The 2,103-nt window shown below is 46.7% G+C and overlaps 1 protein-coding gene across 1 annotated transcript; it reads right to left on the bottom strand.

Moving 5' to 3' along the window:
- Positions 1-403: 403 nt before the first annotated feature.
- Positions 404-1,824, bottom strand: LOC121963918 (PDZ domain-containing protein 4-like; the record flags this gene model as incomplete). Its single annotated transcript, XM_042514152.1, has 3 exons — positions 1,415-1,824; positions 1,229-1,299; positions 404-750 (listed from the first exon to the last, which is right to left on the bottom strand). Coding segments are annotated over exons 1-3 (828 nt in total), but the record flags the coding sequence as incomplete, so codon positions are not given.
- Between the last annotated feature and the right edge of the window lie 279 nt (positions 1,825-2,103).

Below are 2,103 nucleotides of genomic sequence, written 5' to 3'. Positions count from 1 at the left end.
TTTCTAGGATTGCCGCACATTTTTAGGACGTTTTCCAGGATTTTGGGACATTTTGGGGACTTTAGGATATTACAACTGAACAGGAACGAACAGGGCCCCGCCCTCATGGCTGCGTCCAGACTTCCTATAAAACATCCATGGAATAAAAGTGTTTGCACTGACAGTATGAAGGAAATATAGTTTTGGGGTTTTTGACCACTAAAGCCAGTAAACTTGTATTTTGGGTATGTATGAGCCTGAAAATGAGCATAATAGGAGCATAATCCTTGACTGTTGATCTTTCCAGTTTGCTCAAAGGAACAGAAACAGATTTTTTTTTTTGCGGGAGCTCATTTCCGTCATAGTAATAGTTAATAAAAAGCTGGAGGATGACTTGGCTTAACGAGCGCACATCACCCTTTACCTTCCACTCCATGCGCTGCGGTGAGGCTGTGGGTGATGAGTGCGTCAGCCCGAGCGGTAGTGCCAGTCCTAACCGCGAGGCGCCTCTGTGGTGGTCCTCCAGACCACAGGGGGCGCTGTTCACGCTCCTGGGGCTGGCTGGGCCGCTGCTGCCCGTGCCCATCCCCCTCTCCTCGCCCTCGGCCCTCGCTCTGTCTCTCACTCGATCCAGAGGGTCCACCAGGCCCTCGGAGGGCAGCGTCATGCAGCTCTGGTAGCGCTCTAGCGGCTTGTTGTGGCTGTGGTGTCTTCTGCTGAAATAGGGACTGGACTCTGCACTTCCACCGCCGCACCTGTCGGTGGCGCCACCTGCAATGATGACAATAGCTGATAGAGTAATTGAGGGCCACATTGAAGAAAAATATAAAGGTTTTTGAGACTTTGGGTATATAGTCGTTTTTTATGAGAGTAAAATTAGAATTAAAAAAATTGTAGATTATTTCTGATAATAATCTACAATAATTTCCTAAATAATGATTAGATGTATAAATGAAGTTTTCTGGACATTTTTCCAGAGTTTTTCGATATCATATAATGCACCCCCCAGCTAATTTTCAGATGATTTTCTAATCACCTTATACCTTTTTTTCCAGATTGCCAGAAACCTGCTTGCTTATCGCCTTTTTTTATCGCCGCTGGTGTTAAAGGTGTTGAAGAGTTATTAAGAAATAACGTAAGGAGGGAATCCGTGAATGAGGCTCATAATCGTTGTAGTCTGTGTTTGTCACTCAGAAAAGTTACGCTGCTGAACTTTAATGTACTAAAGAACAACTAAACTGTTGTTTACCTGCTCTGGAGCCCCGCCCTCCATCAGCCACGCCCCTTCTCGAAGATGACCCCGCCTCTCTGGTCAGAGACCTGATGACGGCAACAAACCCAGCACAACATCCAGTATGACCAAAAACATATACACATGCAGTTTTAAAGAGTTTAAACCACAACGACGTGTTAAAAGCAGAATCGTGACGGAGACCTGAACTTGGAGGGCGTGGAGGGGGTGGAGCTTGACCCGTTGGCTGCTTCGTACTTCCTGTAAGTGCTCGGGGAGAAAGAGCAGCTGAGGTTGGAGTGGCGCCTTTCTCTGTCGCGGTCGCGACCGTGACGCCGCGGGGTGAGGGGGGAGTTCAGAGGAGGGAGGCGGCTCAGGGGGAGAAGAGGAGGCGGAGACATCAGCCGTCTCCCTCCTTCATCTTCCTCCTCCTGGAGAGGCGGGATCTGCTCGGTGCTGACCAACGGCGTGCTGCGGCAGCTCTCCCCTCCGGTGTTGTAGGCGCTGGTGCTGTCTTTGTCGTCAGATCGCTCTCGCTCCGGGAGCTCGTTGATGGCCGACAACTCGTGACGATGAGGGTCGTTATCGTCGTTGTCCTCGTTGTCATTATCCATTCCTAAAAAAAGTGAAGTTTTGTTTTTAACTTAAAGGTTAAAAAGTATTTGAAGGGACTAGAAAGGAACAACAATCCTACGGTGGCAAATCAACAAAATTAAACAAACTGGTTTGATTTCTTTCAGAAACATTGGGGGGAAAATGACTATATTTCATGGCAACTTGCTATGAAATATTCCTCAAATTAAAAAAAAAAGTAAAAAGTGACCTTAAAATTCACTAAAGGAAAAATAAAAGAAGGAGAAACATAACATGATCAAATAACTGGGGAAAAATGT

Source organism: Plectropomus leopardus, unplaced genomic scaffold (assembly GCF_008729295.1).
Source record: "Plectropomus leopardus isolate mb unplaced genomic scaffold, YSFRI_Pleo_2.0 unplaced_scaffold13255, whole genome shotgun sequence".
NCBI lineage: Eukaryota > Metazoa > Chordata > Actinopteri > Perciformes > Serranidae > Plectropomus > Plectropomus leopardus.
The sequence above is the reverse complement of the archived record's forward strand: the minus strand, read 5'-3'. Positions and strand labels throughout refer to the sequence as shown.